Source organism: Trachinotus anak, unplaced genomic scaffold (genome assembly GCF_046630095.1).
Source record: "Trachinotus anak isolate AG129_WGS33_773 ecotype Australia unplaced genomic scaffold, CSIRO_AGI_Tana_v1 ptg000005l, whole genome shotgun sequence".
In the NCBI taxonomy this organism is placed as follows: Eukaryota; Metazoa; Chordata; class Actinopteri; order Carangiformes; family Carangidae; genus Trachinotus; species Trachinotus anak.
Window position 1 is genome coordinate 6,963,227 of NW_027273856.1, and position 13,955 is coordinate 6,977,181.

General features: G+C 41.9%; 1 protein-coding gene across 1 annotated transcript; it reads left to right on the plus strand.

Annotated features, from left to right (window-relative positions):
• The first annotated feature begins 971 nt into the window (after positions 1 to 971).
• Positions 972 to 13,203, plus strand: kiaa0232 (KIAA0232 ortholog). Its single transcript, XM_071478082.1, has 8 exons — positions 972 to 1,111; positions 3,098 to 3,670; positions 4,141 to 4,281; positions 7,001 to 7,070; positions 7,196 to 7,280; positions 7,432 to 10,813; positions 11,009 to 11,117; positions 12,353 to 13,203. The coding sequence occupies exons 2-8, from the start codon at positions 3,434 to 3,436 to the stop codon at positions 12,367 to 12,369; spliced, it is 4,041 nt and encodes a 1,346-aa protein (XP_071334183.1). The 5' UTR covers positions 972 to 1,111; positions 3,098 to 3,433; the 3' UTR covers positions 12,370 to 13,203.
• Positions 13,204 to 13,955: the final 752 nt, after the last annotated feature.

Here is a 13,955-nt window from a genome sequence, read left to right on the forward strand (position 1 = left end):
ACCCTCAACACACACACACACACACACACACACATAATGGCTAGAGGCTTTGACAGACTTGACAGAGGCACACTTTACAATTTTTGCTCTTGAGGAGTAGCAGTGCTATAAATAGCACTGGTAGTAATGGAGAGGCCACAGTTGTAGTAGCAGGAGCAGATACTATCGTGTCTTGATAAAAAGTTAAGACAAAAGCTCCAATACTCCAATACTGCTTTGACCAAAAAGTGATCCTTGATATCCAGAACAGAAGGGCCCAGTAATACCAAATAAGTTAGAGTAAAATCAATCCATTGGAAAGGACCTTTCCTGACAGAGGACCTGGTGTTTATGCCTGTTTAGATGCATTGTTCTTACCACATTGACAACTATTATGACCTAACAATTACTAGCAGTATGAGTCAGATCTGTCTACCATATTATTAGACAGGAGTCTAAACAGAAAATTAAAATCTAATTCATTTTACTTGCTTTGTAAAAAAATACAGTCATAAAGTTGCAAAATTTCACACACAGACATGTCATCCCTGTTGTTCGTTAGGTGTGTAGTCTGTGCAGCATAACATGACTAACATTAGATGAAAATGCCACCATTAACAATAAATGGCGAACTGTCCAACTACGGTGGCTGGGGAGAGGATCGTTTATTAAAATTTCAGTGTTTAGTTTAATCTGCTAAATGTTATTCAGCAATTTACCGTGAGCACAAATGCTGAGAGTACTAGTTGGGCTTCTGATGCAATACCCTAGCGGAGGAATCAAACCTATACGAACAGGACGGCGGAAGTTTGCCTTGTTGCCTAGATACGAACGCGGAGGGTGGCGCATTCAATAGTCCGTCTCCGACAGAAACTGGCTTTTGGTAGCGGACATTGTGGCTCTGCGCGCTGTGTGTCACGGAGGAGTGACCTTCCTTCAGCTTGAGCCCGAATGTCGCCGGTTTCCTTGACGTTGTTGGAGAAGGACTGAACGTGAAAACAGCGCCATTTCTGTCGGCGTCCATGATACGCGATGCTACCGCAGCGGATTCCAGAGCTCAAGCTCGGAACGGCAGCGGGAGAGAAATAGCCGCTCCCCTTTCGCTGCTTCTCTCTACTTCAGCTCACGGCAGGTAAGTAAACTTGCGACCCGGATGGGAGTTTTCTTGTACTCTGGCGTTTTTGTCCGTGTTTAGTGTTCCTTGTTTAGCCAGCTTACTCTTGAGCTGTATGACGACATGGCGCACATTTTTGAAGGGAAAACGTCTGACAGTCCTCTAGTAGTCTGCCGGAGCTGCCGCTCCTCCTCCCCCTCGGTCACAATAACAAGCGTACGTGAAAGATAACGTTTGTTTGAAAATGAATCGAACACCTTTGCTGTGTTATAGTGTACTTTTGGCCGTATTGTGTGCTGTGCTTCCAAGTGAAACTTTAAACTTGGCCTAACATTAGCACGCTGCCGTTTGCGACGCTGGCTAACTCTTAAATTGGGAACCGTCGGGCTTTAATGTCACCGTATAGAAGCTGCCTCCGCTCACCTGCCTGACACACACCAAACTAACGTTACTCTTCCCCAGAACGGGAAAATATCGTGGTTAAACTAATTAAACTGAAATGTATCGTGTCTCACCTTGGTGAAGCATGCTAGGTAATCGTAAAAATAATAAACTGTCATGACAAAGGGCGAGAAGCTATCGACAGCTAACTTGGCTAACTTAGCTCATTAGCTAAAGGTCGGTGGTCCAGCTAACCTTGCTGCTTGCCTGCCAAGTGACGCTAGCTAACCCGGGTTAATACCACAAGTCACTACACCATCGGTCGACACTTTAGCTGTTACCAAGTCGCAGATTCTGTGATGTATTGACATGACAGTGACATCGGTACTTAATTTCATATATCGTTTATAGCTCAGCAATGTACAGGCGGACCATCAGTATCTGCACAAAGTTAAAGCCGTACTAAAGTGGATTACGCGTTAGTTAACTCTGCACCAACGGAATTATTTTGTTCCTTCACGTGTTGGAGAAATTGCCCTCCGTGTATTGTAGGATGAAGTTGGTATGTGGACAGTTCTGTCAGGAGCTAGCTGCCGGGGCTAGTATTTATACAAGAAACAGCTGGGTTGTAGACACTGGTCAGCCATATTTAGCAATGATCGATAAAGCCAGCAGACGTTTCAGCTGTTGCAAATCTGCATTTATTTAACCGACACAATATTATTCTGTGTACTGGCGCTGACTGACGAAATGGTATGGTTGCATACGGCAAAGCTTCTTATCTTGCCCTTTTGACGTCTCTAACAGGCAACCTATAATATGCCACTGTTGAATGACTACTAGGCCAGCCAATCAAATCGGTGCAGCCTCCATTTGCTCTTCGCGTCGGTTCTCTAATCTACTGCTACCATATGAAACACATGAACTTGACAGCAAGCGATTCCCACACAGTAACACTAAGTTGGTTGTGAGTTCTTTTGTCACGGACACTAATTCTGAACATTTTTGGACATTTTTATTGCTCACAACTGTAATTATACAGCTGTTGTTTTTGTGATTGTAATGGAGGGAATAATAAAAGTAATAAGTAAAGTGCTGCTTCCTGCATTAGAAGTATTACAAAACCTTGCTTTTATTGAGGCAGAGAGATGTTGCCACAGGTCATGACCACTTCTCCTGTCATTTCTTGAGATAGATTGCATTTACAAAACATTACACATATAGACTTGAATAACATGGATGTTTGAGATACAGTCACATTAGAGTCTTTTTCTAGTGAATGTGCTATATTTTGATGAAAAGTCACATCACAGTGGTTTAAACCCAAGCCTCTGGAGTGTCAGTTGTTATTGCTAACTTGTTTTAAAGCAGGTTCACACACATAATGCATCAAGATTGTGGCTGCTGCCTGCATTATTCAAAGAGCTCATGCTCTCTTAGGAGCTCATTAGCACGGCTATGAACTGATAAAACTTACCTGGGATAAGGAACAAAACTTATCTTCAGTGGTCGGATCTGTCATAACATTTGTCGTTATATCACTTGTTCTCTTTTTTCCTTCCCTTCTAAAATCAAAGGGGGCATGCATTTTGTTGTTTTAAAGGTTTGTTTGCTCTGTTTCAGGTTGTGCCGATGAAGTGAGACATAGCCCCAAAATGGACCCCTGCAACTGAGACGCAAACACATCTTGTGTTTTGCTCAGCAGCTGAGATCTATCAGCAGCATAAGCCATGCCTGACGAGTAAAATCCCCTTTTTTGCTCAAAGCAATAAAAAACGAAAAAAAAAACCTACTACATGCCTCCACATGTAGAGCCCCTTCACTGCATCCTGCTGGAGTGACTGCCCCTCTTCCAGATAGGTTCTGCCTCATCCTCTCCCCATACCCACCTCCACCGGCCACCCATAACTACCCATCACAATGCTGCTCCACCTGAGAATGGCCAACACCTGAGGTCCCATGCGTCCAGTGAGCACCGATTCAGACGGTCCTGCTCCTCCTGAAAATCTCTCTTGCCCCTACCCCCTTGTGGGCCCCCTGCCTGCCTCAGAGATGTCCCTGCTCCAGTCACTGGGGCCAGTACAAAGCTGGCTTGGCCAGGAGCTTGAGAAGTGCGGGATTGATGCCATGATCTACACCCGCTATGTCCTCAGCCTTCTCCTGCATGACAGTTACGACTACGACCTGCAGGACCAGGTGGCCTCCAACAACCTTAAAGAAATACTTCTACTCAAGTCAAAAAGCTTATAAAATAATTGTTTATCTTTGTTTGTGTAGTGTATTGTCATCTGAATGGACAGTGAGTTTTATTCAGGAGGGGAAGTTGATGTGGGGAATATAATGGCACTCTTACAGGAAGATATCAATTTGCCAGGAGAGGGTAACAATGGGGTTTTTCTTTCATGTCATGGCACTCGTACCACTGACTAACTCCTCCTTTTATTTCTGTCGCCATTACATTGGATGATATGCAGTTTGCTATGTTTGTGTCCAAATTGTTATGGTTATAAGCATATCTAGAAATGTTCATACACATTTATAATAAGTTTACATAGTATGTTGTATAGTATATAATAAGTATAATCTTTATATTCTTTGCCTTTTTTCTTGTTACTGTTCACTCATTTGTCCTTTGTGACTAACTTTTCTCGGTTTGTGTTTGACAGGAAAATGACATCTTCTTGGGCTGGGAGAAGGGAACTGGGAAGAAATGGGGTAAGAGTAAGAAGAAAGGAGGGACTGACCTGAGTCTTGAGGAAATGAAGAAACAAGCAGCTGTGCAATGCCTCCGCTCCGCATCTGATGAAGTAAGCATTGTTCTGCCTAATTGTTATAATCCTGTGATTCAAATTACGTTTGAGGAGTGGTAAAATTATGCTTTTTTATTTATTGTCTTAAATCAGTTTCACTTTGGAGGAATGCAAACCATTTATTACTCATGTTGAGGCAGAAGCTGTTTGACCTGCCTTGTTACATCTGCTAAGGAGGATGTGTTTTCACCCCCAGACTGTCTGTTTGTTGGTGTGTTTTGTCAGTAGTATTATGCAAAAAGTACCATTAAGTTTTGGTGCTAATCCAGTAAAAGGGGCAAAGGGGCACTTTCCTTAACATTGAAATATTTTTTGACACTTCTGTCAGTTTCTCATATTTATGATGTTGAGCTCTATGACATTGTACAATTTGGTGATTTTTTGGCCTTGGCGGACATATGCTTTCTACTGAGTTCCATTCTAGTTTTTTTCATGAAACTTATGAATGAGAAGTATCAAAAACATTCTGAGTAGAGAAGGCACTAGGGTGTATATCGTCTAATTATTTCAGGAATTTGTTACTGTGGTATTCCTTGTTGTTCGTTATGGTGCAGTCATGCAGATATTAATCACATGAATCACGTGAATAGTCCATGTTTAAAGCCTTGTCAATTTGGGAGGCTAAAGCATTGAACAATGGGAGATCTTACTGTAAATGCAGAGTCACCTCATTTGGCTGGGTGTCCCCACCTTCACTTAGTCTTCATTAGAAAGGTTATATTAAGGTCAGCAGTGAAAAGTTCTGCGTTGACATAAAACAATGTTGTCCTCACTTAGAATACATGACCTTCAAAGGAATGGCATTTGTTTGTTTGTAAGTATCCATTCCTGAAGTATAGATTATATTTTATGCCACTCTCTGTGTATAAAGCTACAGAGAGATTTGCTGACGTATTTTTCCTGGCCAGCAGTAGTAAGGAAGGTGTGCTTTAGTTGAGAATGACACAAAGCTGGGGGGGGAGGGTAGGGGGAAGGGTCTGCAAGGCAAGAGGAGGAGTGTTGAGCTCTTCTCTGGGGACTGGACTCTGCGGTCTATTTTTTAACCAGAACACGCTGCACGGGATTGCAGCAGTGAGCAGCAGACTCGGTCGGCTGTCAGCTGACTGGCATTAGCACAATGATGCAAGAGGAAACACAGGGCAGGAGAAAACCTTGCTTTGCCTTTCATGAGGTGGCATGGTAAGGAATATTATTTTCTGGAGAGTGAACAGGAAGTGAGAGCTAAAAAAAAGTATGACAGGACTGGTACTGAGGAGCAGCTATGTTGTGATTTGTTTGAATTATTTGTTTTGACAGTGCCTGTTTGGTCTAAGCTAGCAGTTTAACTTGGTTGTCTTGTTTATTTCAAACCCTTGTTGTTTATATGTTTTTTACACATCACGTTGCTCAATTTGAGAAGACATTAAGCCAAACATGAAATGAAGTAAATGTTTCAGGAGTTTCAGATCATGGTGAGGCAATCTCTTATGCTATTGCCCAGCCTATATTTTTATTAATTTATTTGTTTTTTTAAAAAACCATTTCTGCACCATACCTAAATTTAGAACAGTCATTGCCAAGCATGCCTAAGCTCTCTCAAGTCAGCTGGTTTGACTTGTGTCAACCACGTGCCTTTCATTCTTTCTCTTGAGTCACATATGGGGTCAAAGTAGCTGTTGGAAAGTCTGCATTCTCACCTATAGCTCGTGGAAAGGAAACTGTTCTTTTGTGTTTATGTCAGGGCTTGCTTTCTTTGTATCTTTTTTTCTTAAAAAAAATCACAAATAGTAGCAGACAGATTCTAGGACTGTTACCTGTGCATGATTTTGTTCAGTCAGCTGGTCCCTACAGTCACCACAATGCAGCACTAATACTGATGCTCTTTCATAATGTTGATTGACATTGTTATCAGTCAGTTCTCAGATGTTTTCTTAGATGTCAGTGTGCTTAGACCAATGCTAACTATTGTTCAGGCTCCAAGTTTTTTATGACAGGTTTATGTGAACATCAAGTAATGAATTTAATTGCATGATGCTAATTATTGGCCAGTCACAATATTTATATTTATATGTACCGTATTTTCCGGACTATAAGGCGCACTTAAAAGCCTTTAATTTTCTCAAAAAACAAAAACAGTGCGCCTTATAATCCGGAGCGCCTTATATATGGATTAATTCATGTTGTGCTTACTGACCTCGAAGCGATTTTGTGTGGTACACGGCGCTCACGGCGCTCTGTCAAAATGTTTTAGTACGACTTTGGTAAACTAACAAAGCCGCACCGCTTGCAGCATTAATGCTATCGTAGTCAGGAGCGTCGCGGAGTAACACATACTGTGCTTCACCATAATATTACAGTGTGTGTGTATAAGGACCTATAAGGAGTTAATGTGAATACGCTAATGTTTGATTTAGCAGTATCAGACTGTGGTTTTTTTACGTGTTATGACTGAACAAGGTTGGGAGTTATTGTGAATACGCTCATTAACGTTTGAACAATGTTGAGAGTTATTGTGAACGCGTTTAATAAAGTTTGACTTATCTGACTGTTTTGTTTCGCTTAATGCGCCTTATAGTCCGGTGCGCTTTATATATGAAAAAAGTTTGAAAATAGACCATTCATTGACAGTGCGCCTTATAATCCAGTGCGCCTTATAGTGCGGAAAATACGGTACTATTATTATTATTATTTATAATGTGACTCAAAAATATGTCTTTTGTCATATTCTTCTGTGCAGAACTCTGGAATTGAGAGCCTGGTTGAAGAGCTTTGCTCTAAACTTAAGGACATCCAAAACAAACAGAAAGGTTTGGTTTATTCCCTTACCTAACATAGTGCAAATTTTTTGATTAGGAATAGATTAAGTTGAGTAATAACTGTTCTAATATGATGTTGTTCTATTAAATGTGTTTTTTTTGTTTTTTTTTAACAGAGGAAAAACAGATTCAAAAGAAATCTGATGGCTCTCAGTCTCCAGAGCGAGCTGAGTCCCCCTCTTCAAAGGACCAGGTGGAAATGTAAGCTACATCATTGTGGACACGGTGTACCTGGTGGATTTTTGTATTTACAAAAAGTGGCCCCAGAACACACCCATAATTACTTTATTTCAACTATATTGCAATGAATGCATTTAAATCAACCTTTCTCTCATGTCTGTTGTGACTGCAGGTATTATGAAGCCTTTCCTCCTTTGTCAGAGAAACCTGTTTGTCTCCAAGAGATCATGACGGTGTGGAACAAAGCTAAGGCCTGCGCATACTCAAGTTCATCATCCTCTGCAGCCCCACAGACGAGCACCGACACCTCTTCCCCAAAAGATTGCAACAGTGAAGGTGAGGCTGCAAAGGAGCGAAACCTTGAGGCATGTGGTACCATCACTACTGTGACCAACGAAAGAGGCCAGCAAAGACGGAGCAAGAAGGAGAAAGAAAACCGATACCATGGTGGTGCAGCAGTGGAGGAGAAATCTACCGTCCACTCTAAGAGACAGACCAGACACAGATCTGAGGGCAAATGCAGACACAGATCCTGGTCATCTGGCTCTAGTGAGGCAGGCTCAAGCTCAAGTGGGAACCAGGGTGACACCAAGTCATCCAGAAGCAAGGCAGTTAGAATAAGGCACAAATCCAGAGAGGCTGCAAAAAATAAGAGAATACGCAACAGTGGGCAGGTGAAGCTGCAGGTGAAGGTAATTGACAAAGAAGAGCGAAGAAACACAGGAGGGAGCAGTAGCAGCGCTACGGGAGGTGCTGCCAAACAACCACAGCTTTACAAAAAGGGGAAGAGACCGCTCAAGGAAATTCATAAAGATCCAGGCTGGGTGGAAGCAAAAGAGTCCGGAGTTGAGGCCAGAAACAAAAAGGAATATATGGAGGAGCCACTTTGGTACACTGAGCCCATCACAGAGTATTTTGTACCTTTCAGCAGCAGACAAAGCAAGCTGGAAACAAAATATCGAAGCAAGATGGACTCTTCGGATGGCTTTGCCTTGTCAACTGACATTGAGAGGCTGCCGGAGAGAATCCAGGGAATCTGCATTGCCAATGAGAGCTACCAGAGGGCATACCTAGCAGCAGGCTCGTTTGTGGATGGGCACTTTGTGGAAGGGCCTGGTGAAACAGAAGATGAAACTGCTGAACTCACTGGGACCTCAAGCTGCCCTCAGCCAGAGGATAGTAGAGATTTAGATGACAAGCATCTGTCTGAATTCACTCACTTCTATGAAGTTGATATTTATCAATCCATATTGGATACTAGTGCCTCAGACTCGATACAAGAGAGTCGGATCTTAAGCATGATTCGACAAAAAAGCAAAGAGCAAAGAGACGTTGAGGCAGAATGTTGTTTAGTGTTAGATGGCCTTGAGCAGCAAGGGAAAAGTGCAATACGGGCAGACTCACAAGAGGCTTCGGGATCTGTTGGATTCTTAATGGAGGATCTTGAAAATATGGCTCAAGTGTGGGGATGTTATTCACCATCTACGTCAGAAGATATAGATGGAGAAAGCTTCATAGGAGACTCTCCCATTCGGCTTTCCCCCCTCCTTGATAGTGTTTCATTCACCCTGAGCAAACTATCTGGAAATCTGGAGGAGCCACCTGTCCCTGAGGCCACCAGTGAACCATCTGGTTTGAACTCATCCTGCTTCTCTCTCTTTGAGCTGCAGTATGACAGCCCCACTTTTCCTTTTCCCCGTGACTCACTCACCGTTGGTCACGAAAACAACACAGATGTCTGTAGCTGTCTCGACCCACATTCTAATAAACAGTCTCGTTTGCTAATATGGACCAAAAATAGTGCCTTTGACGAAACTGAACACTGTTCTAACCTTTCAACACGAACTTGCAGTCCGTGGTCACATTCAGAGGAGACTCGTTCAGACAACGAACAAGCAAATGCTCCAATGGAGGATGCTGCTCAAATTGGCAATGAAGAGATTGATTGTATAATCCCTCCTCTCTCTGGTACATATCTAGAGGATGAAATCTTGGATTTTTTGCAAGAGGAGACTGGCCGAAAGTGTGAGGAGGTCAGTGTTAGCGCAGCATCCAATCAGACCTTCACCAAAAAATCTAAATTGGAGTCCATTTGTGGTATAGCATTAGAAGAGGATGAGAGTAAACAGTACAGCACTGGCATGTTTTCGGACAACACAAACCAACAGAGTGATGATTACAGCTCAGGGATAATAAAGGACATTTGGACTGATATCAGAGATGGCAAATCTGTAATGTCAAGGCAAGGAGCAGAAAAACCAAGCGAGGGGCTGTTCTCAGATGAGTCAGGCAGTTATTGCTGCAGCTGTCCAGAGGTGCAGGCAAAAGGACTTCCAATTCAGGGACCTCAGAAAAAAGCAGTGCAGCGGTCAGAGTATCACCTTTGGGAAGGCAAGAAAGAAGAACAGGACTTAGCCAAAAACAAACTCTCCAAGGTAGATGGTGCTGGGGATTACATGACTCCGTCCAAGCCCTGGGACTTGAACTCTGACAAGGAGAGCACATCATTCATCCTAGGAGGGGTGTATGGAGAGTTGAAGACACTAAGTGGTGATAAGAATTGGGCTGTTGTGCCGCCAAGCGACACCCAAGATAGCCTGCTACAGTGTGCTGCTGCAGCTGCATCTGCTTCTAGTTCTGATATGCTAACCATCACTGGCACAGATGTTTTCATGAACACGAGCAGCTGCTTTGCCCCTGGGCACAGGCCCCTGTGGAGGCCCCTTGTGTCCTTTGGGCAGAGTGACCAGGCCATTAGAGGAGGTGGAGATGGATTGAATAAGGGATTTTCTTTCATCTTCCATGAAGATTTGCTTGGATCTTACGGAGGCTTGCACAGTGAGGAACAAGGCTTAGAATACCCGTTCGCATCCTTCAACCTAAACAATCCCTTCTCTCAAGTCCTCCATGTTGAGTGTTCTTTTGAGCCTGAGGACATGGCTTCTTTCAGTCCAGGGTTCAAGCCCAAATCCATTCTTTGCTCGGACTCGGAGAATGAAGCCTTCCACCCACGAATATATGGCATCAACCGGACGCAGTACAGGGCCATTCGCATTTCCCCCAGGACTCATTTCCGACCAATTTCGGCCTCAGAGTTGTCTCCAGGTGGAGTAAGTGATTCAGAGGCTGAGACTGACAAAGAGGAGATGAGTTTTCCCGTCCTGGCGCCAGTGGACGTCTTTGATGATCCTCAGGCAGACCTCAAACCTCTGGAGGAGGATGCAGAATGTGAGGGCCCTTATTACGGGAAGTCAGAACTGGAATCTGGGAAATTTTTACCCAGATTAAAGAAGTCTGGCATGGAGAAGAGTGCCCAGACTTCTCTGGATTCACAGGAGGGCTCCAGTGCCCTCCTGCCAATTGCTGAGCAAGAGATTTGCTTAGACTGCAAAACGGCAGCAGCTGCGTCAACTGCAGGTGGACAGACGGACGTCTCCGACGCCAAGATTCAAAAAGAGGAATCTTCGGGAGATAAACAGTCCTGCTTATGTGCACCAGCGGGTCAGATCCCCAAGTATGGGATTGCTTATGACTTTGTTGGAGATGTGCCAGAGGTGAGGGTTTCTTTGAAATTATTTCCTAAGATTATCAGTCTGTTGTGATCACTGTACTAGAGAATTACATAAAAATACAGACCTAACCATACAGCATTTCATAATCTCACATCAGCTGTTGTCAGGTTCCACCTGTGATGTCTCTTGCAGCTCTTTACTGAAACACACTAACCACTTCTCATTTGTCTTGTTTAGTTCCCTCTGTTAAATATAAGTGGACAGGGAGGAACTGGCAACCAGCAAGATGAGTGCTGGTGGCAGAACACACTCTATTCCCCCATTTTCCCTGGCTCTCAGTGTACAGGTAAATGTGTTAAGATAAATGTTTTTTAATTCTTTTTCATTCACAATACATCAAAAATATTGACAGTTAATGTTTCTGTCATAATTTTATTTCGATGTAAGACATGATAAGTATCAACACATTTGTTTAAGGGGTTAAAGTTATTAATTAACATGCAACTTATTGAACCGTACATATATGGTCCAACTCAGATTATGGCCTGAAAACTGTCGTTTGAAAGTAAGACATCTTGCACCAGACCATGCGTTGATCAATTCTGTTAACCTTTCCAGTCTAGTTTTTTCTTTTTGTGTGAGACAAGAAAAGTCTTGATTAATTAAAAACTTCCTGCCACAGATCCACACTGACAGTTATATTGTCAGTAACAGGTTGAACAATGGTTGAAGTTACTGAAACAACACAGCAAAAACAGTGATGGTCTCAATGTAAAGCCCATAAACCATAAGCGCAACACAGAGTAATGCTGGTTTAGGGCACAGAAAGCAAGGAAACAAGGAAGGAAGTGAAAAAATGTTACATTTCCTCTGTTGGACCCAGAACATGACCAGCCCTGAAACAGTATTTACTTGTGCTTTCTCATTTTCCTTGAAACATGCTTGTCTTAGCTGGCCCCAGGAATACAGCAGCACCTTTTGGATCTGGATGTAGTCACACAGTTTAACAGGTGTATGAAATGGACAATGTAAATCTAAAGGGGAGATCAGTGTTAAGTTACCCAAAATAAAATACACTGATCGTAACCCTTGATTGAATAAGTCAGTCACCGACAGTGTGAATTCCTACGATGTTATATTGTAGTTGATTAACAGTGTACAGTAGACAAAGTGGCAAGGTCTATACAATGCAGAATGTCAGGGTGTCAGACTGACTTTTTCCATTAGGAGCACTAGAGAGTGCTAGTGCTAAGAAACTGATGGATTGGCCAAATATTGACGTGAGGTGTCAGGGCTCAGCAGCTGCCAAAATATGTTCCATCTAAATAATATCCCAGTTTTTGGTAACAGCTTCCAAAATTCACTGAGTGAATGTGGTAAAGACATTTTCTGTAGCAATCAAGTTGAAATTCCTAATTAGGTCAGAGAATCTGAAGGGTCACAGCAAGTCTCTGAAAGTAGTCTGTAAATACTACATATGCAGGAGGTAAAGGAAGCGACAATACAGAGAACAATGATCAGATGTAGCATGGATATTTCCATATGCAACAATCTAACAGTTTCCCTGATTTCCTTCTCCAGGGAGCAGCAACATTTGAATACTCCAGTTTTGCAGAGGACACTTGTCTTCAAGAGGAAACCTTCCTCTCCTTTTGTGACTGGACCTCTACCAGCAAAGATTCAGGGTCATCTCAGAGCTGGAAAACCTAATGTAGGCTAATTTTCTGAGACACCCCTCCAAAACCCCACACATAACCTGCTGGTTTTCATTTACTAACTTAAATCCATGTGTAATCAACAATCAGATCAACAAAAAGTGAGTGAAAATAGGAAAACTCAAAAAACACGTTCTGTCTTTGAGTGATGCAATGTGCAGACATGCATTTTAGGCATTTTAGAATTTGTTTCATTTGATTCTTCTGTACACTGATCCTCATCCAAGTCTCACAGTTAGGTAGTAGGGACAATCTTTTGTTCTATCCTTGTCAGTTTTGTTCCCACCATTTTGCTTTTGAACTAGGTTACTGGTAGTTGGTGGTGTCTGAATGGTTGTGCATGTATGTTTGTCCAGCCAGTCTCACTCCTCTTTTTCTAGTTAAACCTAACGTTGTGTGAAACAACTGCTATCGCATACTCTACTTTCCATCTTGTGTTCAGAAAGACAATATAAGGATGTTGAGGTTTTTTGAGTTGTGTAAGAATTTGAGAGTTTAATTTAAATAGTTTGTTTGGAAGACTTTCTGAATGTGAAGTAGAGAATGTGTGCAGCTTTCTTCTGAATATCCATGAATTTCCCCATGTGTGAAAAGTTATCATAAATGAGTCTGATCTTTGAATGGTGATAGTCTTTCAAAAGCTAGTAGTAGACATAGTATGGTTTGTGAGGCTAAAATAAAAAAATCCTTTAAAAATGACAATAAAAAAAAAAGAAACAGGAAATCAAAAGGAGTTTTGTTGGCAAAAATACTAATAATCTACTTGAAATGCAATGCTGTAAAAGAATTGGGGAAAAAAAAAGTTTATGTTCTGGGGTCAAGACCCATCATGACTACAGCCATTTCTGCAGACACCTGTGTTGCAATTGAATGAAACTTCTTTTTTTTTTTTTTGTAATTTCTATGGTACAGACTATTGGTGCTATAAGTATGTTCAAAAATCTTTTGAAGTTGCAGTTCCATTTTATGGCTGTGATAAGTAGATGGCAAAGCCTAGTTTTGTTTGTAGTCCAGACAGTCAGACGCCATGAATATATTTTTGCAAAAATTGTGAAAAGAAGAAAAAAGTTTTGCCTGATTCTTGCTTAATGTGGCTTGGTTTTTATTTTAAGGTAGCCTCTTAGTTGTCAGGCCTGTAACAGCTGAAGCAGAAATGCGTGCAGGTATTTAAATCTCACATTTTTACACATCCTTTGTGTCGCCCAGCAGAAAGGACAAAGTCAGCATTGATTGATGTTAACTGTCCATGCTGCAAACAAATGTATAACAAATGTATAACAAAACAAGTGGCGGGGCAATGGTCAAACCAAAAACATGACATAATTACACTTACAGTTACAATTACAAGGTACAAATGCTTTTTTTTTTTTTTCCATGTGAGGTGTGTTTTTATTTTTTGGTTTACAATATATCTTGTTGAAATATTAAGTTATGTCTCACTGTGTGTGTCAGCATAGAACTTGTGAAGG